The sequence below is a fragment of the Myotis myotis genome, unplaced genomic scaffold, assembly GCF_014108235.1.
Source record: "Myotis myotis isolate mMyoMyo1 unplaced genomic scaffold, mMyoMyo1.p scaffold_m19_p_3, whole genome shotgun sequence".
Taxonomy (NCBI): Eukaryota; Metazoa; Chordata; class Mammalia; order Chiroptera; family Vespertilionidae; genus Myotis; species Myotis myotis.
This window is the reverse complement of record NW_023416335.1, coordinates 21,508,281-21,524,094: the sequence shown is the minus strand read 5'-3', so window position 1 is coordinate 21,524,094 and position 15,814 is coordinate 21,508,281. Positions and strand designations below refer to the sequence as shown.

General features: G+C 49.7%; 1 protein-coding gene across 17 annotated transcripts in view; it reads left to right on the top strand.

Annotated features, from left to right (window-relative positions):
* The first annotated feature begins 280 nt into the window (after positions 1-280).
* The window catches only part of FGFR1 (fibroblast growth factor receptor 1), a 49,700-nt gene continuing 34,166 nt past the window's right edge, over positions 281-15,814 (top strand). For 13 of the 17 annotated variants that reach the window (XM_036296772.1, XM_036296771.1, XM_036296770.1 and 10 more), the window contains exons 1-2: positions 583-714; positions 9,475-9,653. In XM_036296772.1, coding sequence (XP_036152665.1) covers positions 9,563-9,653 — 91 coding nt within the window. In that variant the 5' untranslated portion in view covers positions 583-714; positions 9,475-9,562. Of the gene's footprint in view, positions 715-994; positions 1,013-9,474; positions 9,654-15,814 lie in introns of those variants that run through there. The other 4 variants (XM_036296766.1, XM_036296760.1, XM_036296754.1 and 1 more) reach the window with 3 other exon arrangements.

Sequence of the window (15,814 nt, the reverse complement as noted above, 5' to 3'; positions counted from 1 at the left end):
CCCAGCAGGCAGCTGCAGGGGAGGGGAGGGGAGGGGAGGGGAGGGGGTGGGCCCAGCGCGGGTGGGAGTGAGAGAGCAGCCTCGCGCCTCGCCGGCGCACAGCGCTCGGAGCGCTCCTGCGGGCACTGGGACGGCGGCGAGCGGGAGCCCGGACTCGGGTGCAGCCGCAGCGCGCGGAGAAGCCCGGCTGGTGCCCGGCGCTGGGCGGCGACGCCGGGACAGGACCGAACCTCGGCTTAGCGCATTGCGGCGACCTCGCCCGGCCCGGCCGTGAGCGCGCGCCGCCGCGGGAAAGCCGCGGAGACTGAGCACTTTCCTCGGGTCCGAGGGGCGCCCCGCGGGGCGCACGGTGCCAGGACCGCAGCCGGGCACGCCGCGGCGCCGGGGCCCCTCTCGGAGATGGAGCCCGGGCTGCCCGAAGCGTGAGGCGCCGCCGCCGGGTCTGGAGAGGGGGCCACAGGGTCTGGAGACCCCGGGCGCGGACGGAGCCCTCCCCCAGCCCCGCCTCCGGGGCACCCGCTTCGGCTCCATTGTTCCCGCCCGGACTGGAGGCACCGGGCGCCGGGCGCCGCCGGGAGTCGAGAACCGGCCGCGGGGCTGTCGCGGCCCCGCCAGGAGCCCGGGGGCGGCGGCCGGAGCGGGGGACGCGGGCGCCCGCCCGCCCGATCGAGCCACGGCGGACTCTCCAGAGGCGGAACCGCAGCGCCGAGTGAGGTAGGAATCGCGGCGCCCCCAGATCCGGGGCGGGCTTGGCATCCCCCGCGCCCCCCGCGCCCGAGCCTCCTGGCTGCGCGCTGCCCCTGCCGCCGGCGGCTCGAGGCCGGCGCCTCCCTCCGCGGGCTGCCCGCCCCCTCCACCCCGGCTCCCTCTCCAGCGCTCGGCGCCCCCCTTTTGTCTCCCCTCCCTTCCCTCCGCTCGCGTCGCCTTCTGCGCCCCCTGCCCGCGCCCGTCCCGCCGCCCAACTTTTCCGCCAACTCGCGCTGGGAGCTGGCGAGGCGGCGGCGGCTCCTGGGTGAGTCGGGGAGGGTCGGCCGGGACGAAGGCGGCGGCGGCCCTCGACGTCCTCGGACTGGGGAGGAGGGTGGGAGTGGGCAGCGAGGTGTGTGTGTGTGTGTGTGTGTGTGTGTGTGTGTGTGTGTGTGTGTGTGTGTTTGCGCTCCACTTCTCTTCTCAGTCCACTCACGGGGACTCACCCCAATTCCGCAGGTAGCTTTGAATGGAAGGTTAAAAATCCGGGGTATTTCTAAGTCCTTGGTCACCTCGGGAAAGTCTCGGGCAGGGGTTAGGGATGGGGTGGGGGGTGAGGAGGGGGGGCAAGAAGGAGGAAAGATGTGCTGGGCTAAGTTAGCTTCTCTCCGAATTGGTTTTGAGTCCTGTGTCGTCACCAAATGGCCGAATGTGCTTTTTCGGAGCGAGAAAGGAACTCCCTTTCCCAGAGGGGCTCATCTTCCACTTAGCCCTGCTCCGAAAGGGTCAGGAGTGTGGGGAAGGGGCGGGCGCCCAGCGGGTGTGTGAAGTCCTCCGCTGGGGCCTGGGGGAGGGGGACGTTCTATTCCAATCTGCTTCTAGGAGGTGGGGGAGGGGACGAGGGTTTCGTCCGGTGCGGTCCACTCGGCGACGATGCTTGTTGCTTCTCTGGCCTCGACCCTCCTGCCCCCCCACACACACACACCACCCCCTCCCCTGTCGTGTTTGGGGTTGGGGAAGAAGGGCTAGTAGAACCCTCCTTTGCGGAGGAATTTATGGACGCTGTAGATGGAGCTCATTTAGCACATAGCCTGTGAAGGCACCCAGACCTTTGGGAGAGGGGGTGAAGCCTGCTTCTCCTTTCTGGGCCCAGGAGCGATTAGCCCATTTAAAACTTTCTGCGGTGTCTTTCTCCCCCAACACGCCCCCCACCCCCATTTTCCAGATGTAGCAGCCGCATCTGGTGGTTTTACCCCACACGGGTACACCGCAGCCACGTTATTAACATCCTTCTTCTTCCCTTTCCCCCTCCCCCAAATTAAAACTGCCCTTTCCACCTCCCTCTTTAAAATGCCTTAACACTTGGAGATGAGGCGTTGGAATTTGGGGAGCAGAAGAAGTTACCTGGATCCCAAGTTGTTTAGGATCTGATGGTGCTTTACAGAGTGTGCGGAAAAGAGGCATCCATCGTAGAACATGGGGCCAAGGTTTTAGGGGGTGGCACTTGCAAACGGTTCATCTGCTGGCGGGGGACTTTCGGTCATGGGTCGCTCCTGAACTGGCCCTGACGGAAGTTTCTGGAACTGAAGTATTGCTTCTTGTCCCTTCAGTTACAGCTGGGGCGGCAGGAGCATCTGACCCTGCCGGGGGTGGCGTCCCTGCGGGTCCCTTTTCCATCCTCCTGGGAGCAAGGCCCCAGTGCAGTGGCTGGGGGCGTTGGGGAGGGGCTGTAGCTGCTGCTGCCAGAGGCGCTCCCTGTGTGTTTTAAAGGAGTTATTTGGGCTGCAGCCCTGGAAACTTAAGTGGGACATTTTACCATTTAAATAACAGCTACGGTTTTGTAAGCGGGGGTTGGATTGTTAAGGGTGTGTGTGTGTGTGTGTGTGTGTGTGTGTAATGTCCTTTGAGGTAGGAAAGCACCTTGTGGTCCAGAGTTGCGGGAGGGTGGAGAGAGTTGTTGGTCTCTCTCACCCTCTCCTTTCCAGTCTCTTTCAAATTGAAAACACTTCTCTGGTTTCTCCTTTGGGCGGTAGTTTTGGAGGCTGTAATGAAATCGCACTTTCTCTAGACATGGTAATTAAGGTGACTGTTTCCTCCGCAGATGTGCCCTGCCCTTTGCACCTCCGGACCAGTGCTTTTTTTGGAATGCCATCTAAATTGTAGAACCTTAGCCTTGAGACTGTTGAGCAGAAAGTGGCCATTTTCTCCCCTTGGCCCAGGCGCACAGTTTCCTCTCTGAGGCTTGTTGAAAAGCTAAGTAGTAGGACCCCATGGGACATGCCTCGGGTCTGGTTAATTACCCCCAAGCCTGGGTCATCTCCTTTCCTTTCAGTGACTGAGATGGAGAGGGAGAGCCATTGCCCAAGGAGGCTGTCCTGGTGGCCTGCTTATCTAATGGCTTGTTTACATATCTCCCCACACCCCCCACTTGGTTGGGAGAAGTTCCAGGGCGGCTGCTGACCCCAAAGGAGCACAGGGTGTTGGGGACAAGGAGGCTACTGGGGCCTGGCTCCAGCTGAGATGGTTGCATTCTGACTGCATCAGTGACTTGAACTATTTGTTGCATTGACTCTTCTTAGCCATAGCTGAGTGTCAGCTTTTTATTGGGGGCCATCCGGGTGGAGAGCCACTGGACACGTGTGCTTTCACTGCCTGTTCTTTTCATGCTCATAGAAATGCTCATCTTGGAGGCATTTTTTCACAAATGGGATTTGGGCCGGAGTGGGCACGACTTCTTCTATTGGTTCTCAAGAAGACAGTCCTGGGTGCCTCTCGATCTTTGCCTCTGGCCACGGAGGATGTTAGGTTAGGCACCCTTAGAATGGTAAGGGAAGCAAAAGGCACGGGGAGAAATAGAGAAGGGGCCTCACAGATGCTATTGTTCCACCCCTCCGGAGGGAGAAGATTAGAGTAAGTACCTCCAGGCACCGTAAGCCTGGGCTGGCTTTCTTCCTGGGAGACTGCCGAGGGCAGGGAGATTGAGCTGAGCCTTGAGTAGGCTGAGTCCAGCCATGGAGTCCAAGGCAAAGCCATGGGTTTTTGCTTTGAGTTGTCTGCTTTTTTTGTTTGTTTTGGATGTTGACCTGAAACAAGACTCCTTAAAATAGGCGGTTTGCTCCTGTGACAGTGGGGTTTTAGCAGCCAGTTCCTCTGAACGCTTTCTTCTTGCCTCCATTTTTTAATCTCTTTCATCAAAATGGCTGTTAGTTAAGAGCTTCCTTGGAAAGTTGGAGCCTGTTGCTGATGCAGGAAAGGGCGGTAGAGAGAATTGATTCATAGGTCTTATTCACATCACCCGAGTTTAATTTCCTCTTGGGAAATTTGTCTTGCATTTGTTTTCCCAAGAGCTTTGTAAAAGGTCTGAAAGCGCCAGGGACTGGTGGGAGTCCAGATGTAGAGCTTTAGAGAAGATTCTGGTGCTTCCAGAGAGGATTAAATGCCAGATTCAGGCTAGGATGTTTGCCTCCCACCCCCGCCCCCACCCCCTACGCTTGCATCTACCTTAAACAGAAATCCTCTCCTTACCACCATTCCCCCTTGCAATTAAAGGAACTATGTTTAGTCCCCAAGTAAATAGCCCTCCCCTGGGTGAACAACTCCCAGAATATGGTGGTGGTCCACTAGTCCATCCTGTCTTCAATAGCAAGGTTTCCTAGTTTATATACCTCACTCCCAAGGACCTTTGTTGTTAATTCTCATCTGAGGATATTTTTTTCCATTGATATTTATAGAGAGTGGAAGGGACGGGGAGAGACACAGAGAGAGAAACATTGATATAAGGGAGGCATATTGATTAGTTGCCTCCCACACGCAACCTGACCAGGGCCAGGAATCGAGCCTGCAACCGAGGTATATGCCCTTGAGGAGGAATCAAACCTGAGACCCTTCAGTCCAAGGGCTAACGCCCTCACCACTGAACAAACCGGCCAGGGCCCCAAGGACATTTAGATACTTTTTTACAGGAACTCAAAAATTTAAAATTCGTGTTTCCCTTGGACCAACTAAAATTCCGCAAGCTGAGCTGCATAACTTTTTTCAGATGTTTAATGAGTATTTGCTCTGCCACTCTCAACAGTGAGCAGAAAATGCTCACTTTTGGGAAAAGCAACCATTCTGTTAAGAAGTAAGTCTTATTCCCGTCTAAAGGAATTAATGTTGTGGTGTTACTTCCTCAAGTCTGAGGAATTGAGAGGTTTACAAAACGTCCCAGTTGGTGTATTTTGAGCTTGGCTGGCTAACAAGGAGTACTTGACTATTGCTTTTCTCTGGCATTCTCAACCTCTTTTCTGCAAGAGTATCTATATCCGTCTCTTTTCAATCAGCCTTTCTTTCTTTTATTCATTTATTCATCCAGTTAATAAATGTGTCGGCATCTGCTGTGTACATGTTAGATGCTAAGGGTATTAACAAAGGCTAGTCAGGTCCAGACCCTGCTCTTAAGGACCTGGCGGTCTCATGGGCTTTTTGGAAATTCAGAGGGATGAGACCCTCCATTAGAAGGCCCAAGAGTTGTAGCTTTTTGAGATGGGGCTCAGAATGTGAAAGCTAGGCTCATGGAAGATGGAGGAAAAGGCAAAGAAACACTTGGGCAGGCTATGGAGGTTGCCTAGAACTGTACTGTCCCATAGAAATAAAACATAAGCTACTTGTAATCTTAGATTTTCTAGTAGCCAAGTTAGAAATTAAGTAAAAAGAAACAGGCAGAATTAATTTTTTATTAATTAATTTGCTTAGCTTTTGATACTATACTTAGTTTAGCCCAATATAGCCAAAATATTATAATTTAAACATGTAATCAATAGTAAAATTATTGAGATACTTTACTTTTTTTCTATGCCAAGTTTTCTTTTCATTTCTAGTACACCCCAATTCCCACTAGCCATGTTTCAGTTGCTCAGTAGCCACAAGTGAGTGGCTGGTGGCCATCCGATGGGACAGCTAGGTTTAGACTCTTAAACTTTAGAGTATGGGGCTTGAAGATGGCTAGTGAGAACTAGCTTTGTGTAAAGGTAGGAAGTTTGTCCTACTGCTGCAATTACCAAAATATCCCGAGAGTGCATTCTAGGAGTGACTCCAAGCACAGTGTTTAGAATTCTTTACATTTGCTTAGAACTTCAGAGAAGAGAGAGCAGGTACTTTCACCCACGCTGCCCATTTGATCCTCATCACCTGTGATGTAGGCAAGGCAAATATTTTAGCCCCCATCCAACAAGTGGGAAACTGAGGCTCAGAACGGTTCAGTGACTCTCTCAGGCTGGCAGGGTCATAAATGGAAGGGCAGTAATTAGTTACTTTTTCCAGAATAAAAAGAAAAAGCCTCGAACTCATAAGCTAGTTTTCATTACATTCTTTTTGGACAAGGAGATGTGATGGTCATAGAATCTTTACTCTTAGAATGCAAGAGAAATGCAAGGTCATATATTCTAGCCCCTGCTTTCTCACCAGCCACTATTTCATTTTACATTGAATTAGTACTTAGAGAGGAGAGAGCAGGTACTTTCACCTGCACTGCCCATTTGATCCTCATAACCACCTGTGGTTTAGGCAAGACAAATAGTTTAGCCCGTCCAACAAGTGGGAAAACTGAGATGTATGTGTATGTGTGTCCCCTTCCCCCCTTCGCTAGCGAGGAACTCTGCACCCAGGCAGAGTTGGCAGCCAGTCCCAGGAGACCTGACATATGGGAGAGACTGATGGTGGAGCCAGCTGTAGGGTCTCTGAGGAAGCTGCTGTGCACACCTTCACATCTGTCCAGCAGTGAAGGAAGGAGACTGTTTCTAAGGGATTTTAATAATTCACTAATTAGTAGAATGAGCAGAAGGTGGGATGAAGGGGAAGGTGGCAGTACCTAGGGTCCCAGGCAGTGTGTGCATTAATGGTTTGCCTCACTGTTTAATGCAATGGGATGTGTGCCCATGTACCTTCTCATTCCAGGAGTTGGTGCCAGACAGAGACTGAGTTTCCTTAACATCCTTTGTTTTACAGATGTGGGATTTGAGGCCGAGAGGGGAAGCAGAAGAAGAGACTTTTGTAGGGAAGTTGCCAGATTAGTTTGCAGTACAGTGAATGCACAGCTGAAAGAGGACAGCCTACAGCCAACCCACACATGTGAGGAGGTGGGCAGGCTTTTCAGGGGACAGAGTGGTCAGGTGGTGGTGAAAACTGCCTGTCTGCTACGTTTGAAAACAAGTTTAATCATCTCAAGATGATACCACGCTTTCCCACTGGATACTAAAAATCCATTGATTACACTGATGGTTCCTGGGGACTTAGGTTCTAGTTGGGTGTACCTTTTTGGGTGATAGGCCTGCATCACTTTGGTGTATCTTTGGGAGGTAATGAGATGTGGAAGTGGTTTAGGGATGTCCTCTGGCAAGCGTCCCCTCTATCCCAGGCCAGGGATCATGCCCCATCCTATGTCCTAAGTGGCACATCTGTGAACTGTTTCCAAGGGTCTTTCAACCAATGGAATTGAAAATGAAGGCTCTCTCATTTCCAGAGTTACCTGGAATCTGTCCTTACCTGCTTGGTTTCTCCGTGCACAGGGATACTCTTTGGAGAAAATGAGTTTGCATCAGATAGAGCCAGATATGATCAACCTCTAATTTGCTTCCGCCCCACCTTGTTCTCCAGCATCTGAAAACCTGGGTGATGAAAGTTTTGGTGCTGTTGCTTACCAGCTGCACGTCCTGGGGCAAAATACTTAACCTCTTTGAGTCTCAGTTTCCCCATGGCTAAAAGGGAATAATAATTCCTACCCCCCATAAGTTTATAGTGAAGAAGCAAGGAAGTTGTTTTTTGTTTGTTTGTTTTCTTATTGATTTCAGAGAGGAAGGGAGAGGGAGAGATAGAAACATCAATGATGAGAGAGAATCATTAATTGGCTGCCTCCTGCATGCCCCCAACTGGGGATTGAGCCAGAAACCCAGGCATGTGCCCTTGAATAGAATTGAACCTGAGACCCTTCAGTCTGCAAGCTGATGCTCTATCCCAGTGATGGCGAACCTATGACACATGTGTCAGAGGTGACACGTGAACTCATTTTTTTGGGTTGATTTTTCTTTGTTAAATGGCATTTAAATATATAAATAAATATCAAAAATATGTCTTTGTTTTACTATGGTTGCAAATATCAAAAAATTTCTATATGTGACACAGCACCAGAGTTAAGTTAGGGTTTTTTTCAAAATGCTGACATGCCGAGCTCAAAAGGTTCGCCATCATTGCTCTATCCACTGAGCAAAACCGGCTAGGGCTGAAGTTTTATACTTACAGATTTTACCTAGTACATGCTTGACATGTAGTGGGTGTTCAGTAAACATTTGTTCCGATCTCTCTCTTCTGGTCCCTTTCCTAAATTTAGAAAAATAGAAAAGTTCACTACTCCTTTGATTTGAAATCATTAAGAAATTTTAGGGAAGCCTTCGGAGGGAGGTGGTGGTAGTGTATTTGTACTCCCACTGGCAAGTACATGTGAACGAAGCCAAGAATCCGGGGGGTTTCTGCCAGCCGAGACTGACTCACTCACAGGGGCCCCGTCTGGCTGAGAGGAGGCAGGGCTGAAGCACCACATTAGGGCATGTTCCGGGGAAGTGGATTCTCTGAATAACTTGGATGGTTCCCTAGAGTATTTAGGACAAAAGCCACCTGGAAGATGGAGATGGTCACCCCGATATAGCCCAAACAGTGCCCAGAAAGTCTTATCACTCGGTAAATGTTTAGCAGCAACAATCCCTTGTTCCTTAAGACCCTGGGGGGTTGTCTTAAATTTTACCACTCCAGACCTGAGAAAGGTAAAGGGCTGTAGACTATGCTTTTAACCAGGGCTGACATGAGCAAGAGCCCTTTGACTCTTCAGTACAACCCTTTGTTTCCCACTTCTGGATTCATTTCTATCAGACACCAGCTGTCACCTTTCAGCATCAGGGGAGAGAACTGGACCCACCTCGCGGTTCCGCACTCTAAGGCTCTTTTTAAGGAGTTGGCGAGAGTTGTGTTCTCTCCCTGAGGGAAGCTGATAGAACCTGAGATCCCTGCGTTGCGTATAGTTCTCAAGACAAAAAGCACCTTGAGATCTTTTTTTTTTTTTTCAGCTTCCTCTTCACATAGGTCGAGAGAGGGTCAGTATCTTACTTGGCTCCCATTTCCTAGTCCTTGCCTTAATATTCTCTCTGTCTCTCTGTCTCTCTCTCTCTGTCTCTCTCTCTCTCTCTCAGAGAGAGAGAGAGAGAGAGAGAGAGAGAGAGAGACATAGATGTGAGAGCTGAACATCAATTGGCTGCCTCCTGCACGCCCCCTACAGGCCAGGCTCTTCGTCTCTCTTTACCCACACCAAACCCTTTGTTTTGCCCTGGAGGGAGTGAAGTCTTAGAGTCATCAGCATACTGAAGGCTCCAGCATACTCTGAGATGCCATTGCCCATGAGGCGGCAGACCTGTTTGGGATTTTCATAAAGTCATTTGCTTTCCCAGCACAAGTGATCTTGGTGCTTATGCCTTAGAGAACTTCATGACGACAATTTTCTCAGCAAAGCTTGTACACAGTTCACACTCAATAAATAATTGTAGAACTGGATGAAAACACTCCTTTCTCTGAGTAAGGCCTTTAACCTTGAACTCTGCATTGGGGCAAACCACAGTTCTCTGTGCTTAAAGGAGTAAGTTATTACTTCAAGCACCCTCGGGACAGGGTGACTGTGTGCCTGCTTTACCTTCTTTTGCTCCTTGCTCTCCCCCCCACCAATGCAGACCCTCCTAATTTGTTGTTGTTTCTTTTTTCTTTTCTCAGAGTCAGCTTGAAAAGGAGGTTCAAGCTCAGGGCGGAGTCTCCATGGAGGTGTGGAGCCTTGTCACCAACCTCTAACTGCAGAACTGGGATGTGGAGCTGGAAGTGCCTCCTCTTCTGGGCTGTGCTGGTCACAGCCACACTCTGCACTGCCAGGCCAGCCCCGACCTTGCCTGAACAAGGTAAGGCACTGGCTGAGGGTCAGCCCGGACTTCTGGCCCTCGGAAACAGGGCAGGCTGGGACGGAGGTGATGTGTTTGGAGGTGATGTGGAAGGCTCATCCCTGGTGGAACAAAGGGCTCTTTTCCTGTAGGAAAGACTCCCAAGATACCTGGGCTGGTTCGGGCCTAATTATAAACATAACCAACCTCACGAAAAGTTGGGTCATGAAGGCTGGTGACATCATTTGTCAGAGGTGACATGCTCTAGGTGGTTTTATGCTTTTCTCTTCTGAAAAAAGAACTCTTGATTGGGATCCAAGAGCCAGCTCTCTAGCTTAGACCATTAATAAAATGGGGTTGGGTGATGCAATGGGGAGTGAATGACCTATGAATTTGGGGTTAGAACTTACATCAGGCTACAGGGGATGTTGAGGGATGTGGGAGCTTGATAAAGACCTCTGGCTTCTAAAATTGTCCCAAAGACACATCTTCTGTGAAGGTTGGCAGCTATGGCCACGGGCTTGCCATTTACCTTTCTTGACCACATCTCACAGGCCCTGTTTGGAGGTCGGCTGAGGGTATGTGCTGTTGGAGAGATTTGGAAGAGATTGAGAACCGGGGAGCATAATGGGGCCTGGGAGCCGGGAGAGATCTATAACTTGTTGGAAGAGCAGAGAGCTTATTATATTAGTAATGGGAAGGACTTGCCCTTCTGCTCATGGGATTTGCTGGAGTTATAAAAATACTTCATGGAGATTACAGGTACAACATACCTGGGGACTTTCATGGATCTCTAAGAATTAATATTTGAGCTTTTCTGCAGCCAAAGGGTGTGTGGCGTGTGATTCAGTGGCTGATTACATAAATAGAGAAGGTTGGCAGGCGGTGGGTAAAAGGCTCAGTGTGCCCATGGCATGGTGACTGCATTTAAAGGGGTTGTCAGTCTCAGCTGTCAGGACCTGTTTGAATCATAAATGATGAGTGAGAATATTTGTCCACTTGCGTAATGATGGGGAAGGAGTAGGGAAGGGTGCGTGAGACTTTCTAGAGTGTGCACTGGCTGGAGCAGGCAGATTAATGTTGCATTCAGTAACAGAACTAAAGACAAGACCCGAGCTAGCGCATGACAAAGACCCAAAGCAGGAGAGACCTTCTCCACCATCTGGTAGTAGGGAGATACCAGTAAGTACAGAGATTATCTAAATACAAGGTAGACCATGTTTAAACCACATAATGGAGTTACAACAAAATGCAGTGGGCATGCAGAGGACGAGGGAAGCAGAGAACATTTGAGATGGGTCCAGAGGGATGGGAAAGGGTTTGGAAGAGGGAGCTGATAGGCATTCCAGGTGTGACAGCATGAGTGACGGTTCTGAGGCAGGATGTACCAGGTGTACAGAGAATGATTTACCTGGTAAGTAGGTAGGTAGTCGTGGGAAGTAACACCCAGAAAAATTAGATTGAGTTATGAGCATATGGAAGGCCTTAATGCCTTGCTATACTTAAGTGGTAGATACTGGGAATCTTGAAAAGTTTTACACTTTTAGAAAACTAACCTGGTAGCTGAATTTGGATGGATGGGAAGAAGAAGATGGACTTGTTTGAATTCTGCTCCACCACTTAATAGCTGCATTACTTGCTTTGACAAATTAGTCAAACACACTAAGCCTTGGTTTGCTCATCTTTTTTTTTTAATCTTATTTATTGATTTTTAGAGAGATACATTGATTTGTTGTTCCACTTATTTATGCATTCATCTGTTGATTCTTTTTTTAAAAATATATTTTATTGATTTTTCACAGAGAGGAAAGGAGAGGAACAGAGAGTTAGAAATATCAATGAGAGAGAAACATCGATCAGCTGCCTCCTGTACACCCCCCACCGGGGATGTGCCCGCAACCAAGGTACATGCCCTTGGCCAGAATTGAACCTGGGACCTTCCAGTCCGCAGGCTGACACTCTATCCACTGAGCCAAACCGGTTAGGGCCATCTATTGATTCTTGTATGTGCCCTGACAAGGGATTGAACCCACAAGCTTGGTGTTTTGGACGACATGCTAACCAACTCAGCCAGGACAGTTCGCTCATCTTTAACATGGGGACAACAATAAAGGATTAAGTGAGCTGATCCAGACAAAGCACCTAAATGTAAAATGTTAGGAGCTCCGGAAAGAGAGTTAGAAGTTTGTTTTTAATGTTTAGCTAAATGAAGTGAGGGTATAAACTAGGTTGGGGGCCCTGAGGTTGTAAAGGAAGGAAAAAATATCGGCAACACTATAGAAATAGAATCTATGGGTTGGTTTAAGTAGGTTGGATGGCAACTCCAGTAACTAGAGACACAGACAAGGTGAGGTGAGAGGAGTAAGTTAGGTGGAGAGGTTTGTGAGGCGTAGAGACGATTTGGATCTGCCACAGTGAAGATGGTGATAAGAGAGTCCAAAAGCAAGGAGGGCTTGGATGAGGTGTCAGAATGTGAGTTTATGATGGACCCTAACGTACTTTTAAACAAAAAAACACCTTTCTCTAAGAAACTCTTGTGCAGCCCCAAAATGGAGGGTAGCCTGGGCCCTTATAAAAGCAGAAAGGGGGTGTCTAAGGGTACAAGCATTGGAATTTTAGGAGTGGTGGTAGAAGTGGTGGAGGGGGTAATGAAGCTTCTGGCTGTGGGTCCAAGCAGGGAAAGGAAGCCAGGGCAGTGATGGAGGATGGAGCCAGAGTGCTGAAGGTCCTGATGAGGACAAAGTGCAGGCCCCTGAACAGGAAGGAGGGAACAGGAGAGGTGGAGGGGGCATTCGGAGGCTGTGCAGCAGTAAAGAGTTAAGTCAGATGGCCACTTAAAAAAAAAGTCAACTTGATTGAGGTATAATTTACATTCTGTAAAATAGACCATTTTAACTGTATAGTTCGATGTGTTTTGATAAACGTAGCTACCAGCCCCATCAAGATATAGAACATTTTCATCCCCCTCAAAACTACCCTCAGGCCCCTTTGTAGCACAGACCCCTGGCAACCACTAATCCACTTCCTTATTTTTCGTTTTCTTTTTTAAAATATATTTTTATTGATTTCAGAGAGGAAGGGAGAGAGAGATAGAAACATCAATAATGAAAGAGAATCATTGATCAGCTATCTCCTGCACATCCCCTCCTGGAGATCGAGCCCAAAACCCCGGCATGTGCCCCAACTGGGAATTGAACCCTGACCTCCTGGATCATAGGTCAATGCTCAACCACTGAACCACACCGGCTGAGCCTGATCCACTTTCTGTCACTACAGCTTACCTTTGCTTCTTCTAGAATCATATATAATGGAATTATATGGTGAATGTGTATTCATTCACCTGTTGATGATCCTTTAGGTCAGCGGTCGCCAACCTTTCAGACCTCACAGACCACCAGTGGTCCACAGATACCGGTTGGCGACCGCTGCTTTAGGTTGTTAGCAGTTTTGGCTTTATTACTAAAATTCCTGTGAACATTTGTGTACAAGTCTTTGTGTGAGCATAAGTTTTCTCTGGACTGCCTTGGTTTTGATTTGGGCTCTACTTCTTCCTGACTGTTGGCTCTAGGGAAAGTTCTTCTTTGCACCTCAATAACTTATATTGATAATAAACATCTACTCCTAACGTCATAGTGAATATGAAATGAAACTGTATGCAAAGCTCCTAGAACAATAAACGGCAGTTGTGGGTACCATTTCCTGGGACTCCTCCCCCCAGGAGACAGCCCATGATGAGGGGCTTGTGTCATGGGTGGACTTGGAATGCCTGAGGACACAGAAGTAGAAGTCCACTGGACCTGGAGAATAGTTCCCTGTTTGATTGCATAAGTCCCTCTCCTAGTGCAGCCCTTTCACATAACTTATCCCTCTTGAGCTTTGTGATAACAGGACACATGCCCCATCGTCTTTGGAGAACTGTTGCGAAGTCACAAGGGACAGTCTATCTTCATGCTTTGTAAACTATAGGGTGTCTCACAAATAAATGTAAAATATTGTTATGTAATCTTGGCCCTCTGATTGCTAAATAATAATCCTGCCGTTGTCCTCAGAAAAAGAGTGTAATCTGTGTATAAAAAGTTTGTGCAAAGGTTTAAAGCAAACTACGCAAAACCTTGCTCACACTGAGAGCTTTTCCTCTTCAGAAAGGCTTTGCTGTGAGTGTGAAGGTGTGTGTGTGTGTGTGTGTGTGTGTGTGTGTGTTGAAAACCCCTCCCCCAGTCTGCAAATGCTCCTGAGGGAGTGGGGAGGGCCTGGAGTTTCTGGCTGTCTTTGGAAAGTTGATTTAATAAGGGTTCCAGGAAAACCAGCCTCCCTCCCTCCCTCTCCTTTTTCTTCTCGGGTTTAGGAACTTAAAGAGACTCAGCTTGTTTCAGATCAGGCTTTGAGGGCGGGGGCGTTGTGTGGATAGACTAAAGCTGGGTCATGGGCAGAACACCCCTTTAAAAAGATAAACACCAACTTGAAGACATTCTGAGCTTGAGGAGGGTTGTGTTTGTGCCTTTTTCTCTTTTTTAGAGTAAGACTTGGGGAAAAGCAAGTAAAACGTTTGCAAGGTCACTTCTTGCAATTGGGAATGGGGGTCCTGCCCCCTTTTCTGCATAACGTGGTTAAGTACCCCAGACTCTGTGGTTGAGGGGGCAGTATGAGACGATGCAGTCTCAAAATACTTGCCTACATGCTTGGAAATCTGCAACTAATAAGCAATTTAATGGGCAGGGGTTTATAGCTCCTCCCACCTCTCCAGATTTGAAGGAGTCTGGTGGCCGGTTGAAGGGGGAGAGGTTACACTTAATGGAAAAGCTGCAGTTTCCAATTCTGGCTGCAAGCCCCCTGGATGCCGTGCGCTACAAAGCAAGGCTTTGTCTTTGTGTTCCACAGAAACCTGTGACCATGGGGGAGAGGCTGCAAGTGGTACCAGAGACATGGCTCCAGCCTCAAGTTTATGCCCTGGCCACCCCAGGCAACCCCCTCCCCACAGGTCCCATGGCTGCCTGTGGCCCAAAGGGATATTCATCTCAGCCTATCTGCAGAGGAGCCTTCAAATAGGTGCTTGAAGCTATCCCACTACCAGCCTCCGACAGGCGCTGATCCCGCTGGCTGCATGCAGCCCATTGGTGTGGCTCGAGGACCAGTGTCCAGTGGCTGCCCTGGGACACATGCAGGAACGCTCCTCCACCCCACCGCACCCCAATATAATTTCTTCTTGCGAAAAGAACCTGTTTACTTCTGATTCGCACACTGTATGTATGGGAGGAGTTTCTTCACCCTCTGCCAAAAGACAAGTTGGAATTACATGGAGCAAAAGGTGATGGTGGCTGACCCACTTGAGAACAAGGACAGTGGATTCAGGACTGTAGAAATCTGCAGGGTGCTGAGTCTCCAGGTTTTCCCAGAGGATCTGCTCTGTCCCACATCCTTCTCCCCAGAGAGGGGTGTCTGGAGTGCTTTTGAAAGAGTGTGTTTGCAAGTGTTTTGCTGAGCTGAGCAGGGTGGGGGTAGGGAGGCCAGCGCTCAGCATGTGAGAGAATGTGAGGGAGGAGTGCTTGACCAGGCCAGCGAGTGCAGCAAAGCCACTCCAGAGCTGTGTTCTTGGCTCTCGCTTCTGCATTGCTACACCATTAGCTCCACTGATTTTCCACTCTGGCTTTGCCAGCCAGCTCCCCGAAGTCTGGGAGGAGGAATTTCTCAGGGAAGAACAAATGGCTGTCCAGAGCCCTTGCCTTTAGTGGGGGAGGGGAGGGAGCCTAAACAAAGAATCAGGCCGGGATTCTGTCACCCGGATTCTGTGACTACCTGGAGTCTGGAGTGGCAGACAGGAACCTGAGAGTGTCCTCCTTTTGGCATGGCCCTAGCACAAAGGTGGGTCATCAGGGCTCGGCCAGGGTGCTTGCTCCTGGTCCGGCAGAAGCAGTGAATGACGGCTTGTGTCTGGGGTGCTGACGGATGGCCTTGGGAGAAGTGAGTCCTAGGGAGTCATTATCCCGGGAGGGCGAGGTCCAGGGTCAGAGAGCCTGACCAGCAGCTGTGCCCTGTTTTTACAGTGCCTGGTTCCTCTGGGGCCGCTGGGGACTCCAGCTCACCCTGTAGACACCACCTATGCCTCTTCCTTCCTTCCCCGAAGCCTGGAAATGAGACAACTGTTTCCCTGCTGACTGGGGAAAGTCCAGCTGCTCTGAAGCTCC